The following is a 1,553-nucleotide window of genomic DNA, read 5'->3' as shown; positions in this document are numbered from 1 at the left end:
GGATGGTTTGCAAACAACATGGCCATCTGGTGCTCGTGATTAGCACACGCAACGACATCGGCATCTCCTTTGTAAAACTTGACAATCATGTGGCGGTACACACGAACAGTCTTGTATCCATTCGTGAATTGGCTAATGATCTTCGGTCTAAGCCGATTAACCACATTCCTCGGGTTCGTGACATCAGAGGTCCGGATAGGCGTGCAGGGGGGAGGCGTACGGACAACTTCCACAGACAGGGGTAAAGGCGAGCGTCGACCGCTATCCTTAATCTGGGCGACCGCCGCAGCCAGAGTGGCTGGGCTTAGATCCAGGTCCTTATTATAGGTCACGGTGGCGGCAGGTGGTGTATACATCTTATTATGATTTTACTTTAAATCCTAACACTTACTTGTATACTTTTCATGTAATACAATTGAACGTATGAAGTATAATGACCGATTGCGGTCGATATTTATACTAAAATGGGTGATGGTCGAGGGGGGTGGTCCACCAATCATGGTTGAACCGTCGACCGCTGTTATGTTTTGCCATCGGGAGGCCTATATATACAGACCGTTTGGGGGAATTCTGTTTAGTTTAACTCCTACGCCCCTCAAGCGAGTATGAAATAGATGGCAGCTAGAATGATTGCTGGTACTGGAATCCCACGCACGGGAATTGACTACTTGGTGAATGGTAGCGAGCTCTGTGACCGGATATTTACGTGTGGTGTATGTGTACAAGTATCAGAGACCGTAACGACGACGACGTGCTGTTCATTTACGTTATGTGAGGACTGTGTTGGACAACTGGTACGCAATCAATGCCCCAATTGCCGGGCGCGCCGGGTTAAGTTGGCCCCGAATCCGATTGCCAAGCACATGCTACAGTTGTTTGAGTATGCGTGCGAGGTGTGTGATACAACCCTCAATCCCGTCACCGGGATATCGCATAGGTGCAGTACGCAGGCAGACCCAACGGGTTGTTTGCAATTGGTTCACACACCTGAGCGTAAGCGTCCAGCTATTTTGAAGATTCAGTACTCGCCGGGTAGCGGTGAGTCGGTACAACCACCCACCAACCCCATCGTTGCGCAGTATGCTACAGTGGTTCCTAGAGACAGTGTAAACAAGGCACTATATAACGACGACAACGTTAATTGCACCATCTCGTATACACCTGTCGTGGCGACCCGAATTGCGGTGTCGAGTAGCGAGACGACTACTGTTGCTGCCACCCGTTCCAACCAAGCCCCATATGTTAACGACCAAGTCCCAAGCACCCAACAGGTTCATATCAGTCGCCACGGTACGATTGCAGATACAACCGGGGTTAACGTACACCGTGGTTACCAGATAGCGGGTACAACTCGGACCAAGGTACACCTTAGAAACACGTGTAGTGTACTAACGAACAAATCCGTGGATGAGGTGCCCGTTTCGAGAACGACTGATTTGTGTCTACTATGTATTAGCCAATATAGGACTGCATCCCAAACATTGCTAGATAGAAGTGGGGTCCGTAATTGCAGACCCAGGGCCGATGTTAGTCACCACCACACGGCGCCGGCT

At 49.9% G+C, this 1,553-nt stretch overlaps 1 protein-coding gene across 1 annotated transcript; it reads left to right on the top strand.

Annotated features, from left to right (window-relative positions):
* Positions 1–626: 626 nt before the first annotated feature.
* On the top strand, positions 627–1,361 carry SARC_15859 (hypothetical protein; the record flags this gene model as incomplete). Its single annotated transcript, XM_014290029.1, has 1 exon — positions 627–1,361. A coding segment is annotated over one exon (735 nt), but the record flags the coding sequence as incomplete, so codon positions are not given.
* Positions 1,362–1,553: the final 192 nt, after the last annotated feature.

The sequence above is a fragment of the Sphaeroforma arctica genome (assembly GCF_001186125.1).
Source record: "Sphaeroforma arctica JP610 unplaced genomic scaffold supercont1.6875, whole genome shotgun sequence".
Classification (NCBI taxonomy): Eukaryota; class Ichthyosporea; order Ichthyophonida; genus Sphaeroforma; species Sphaeroforma arctica.
The sequence above is the reverse complement of the archived record's forward strand: the minus strand, read 5'-3'. Positions and strand labels throughout refer to the sequence as shown.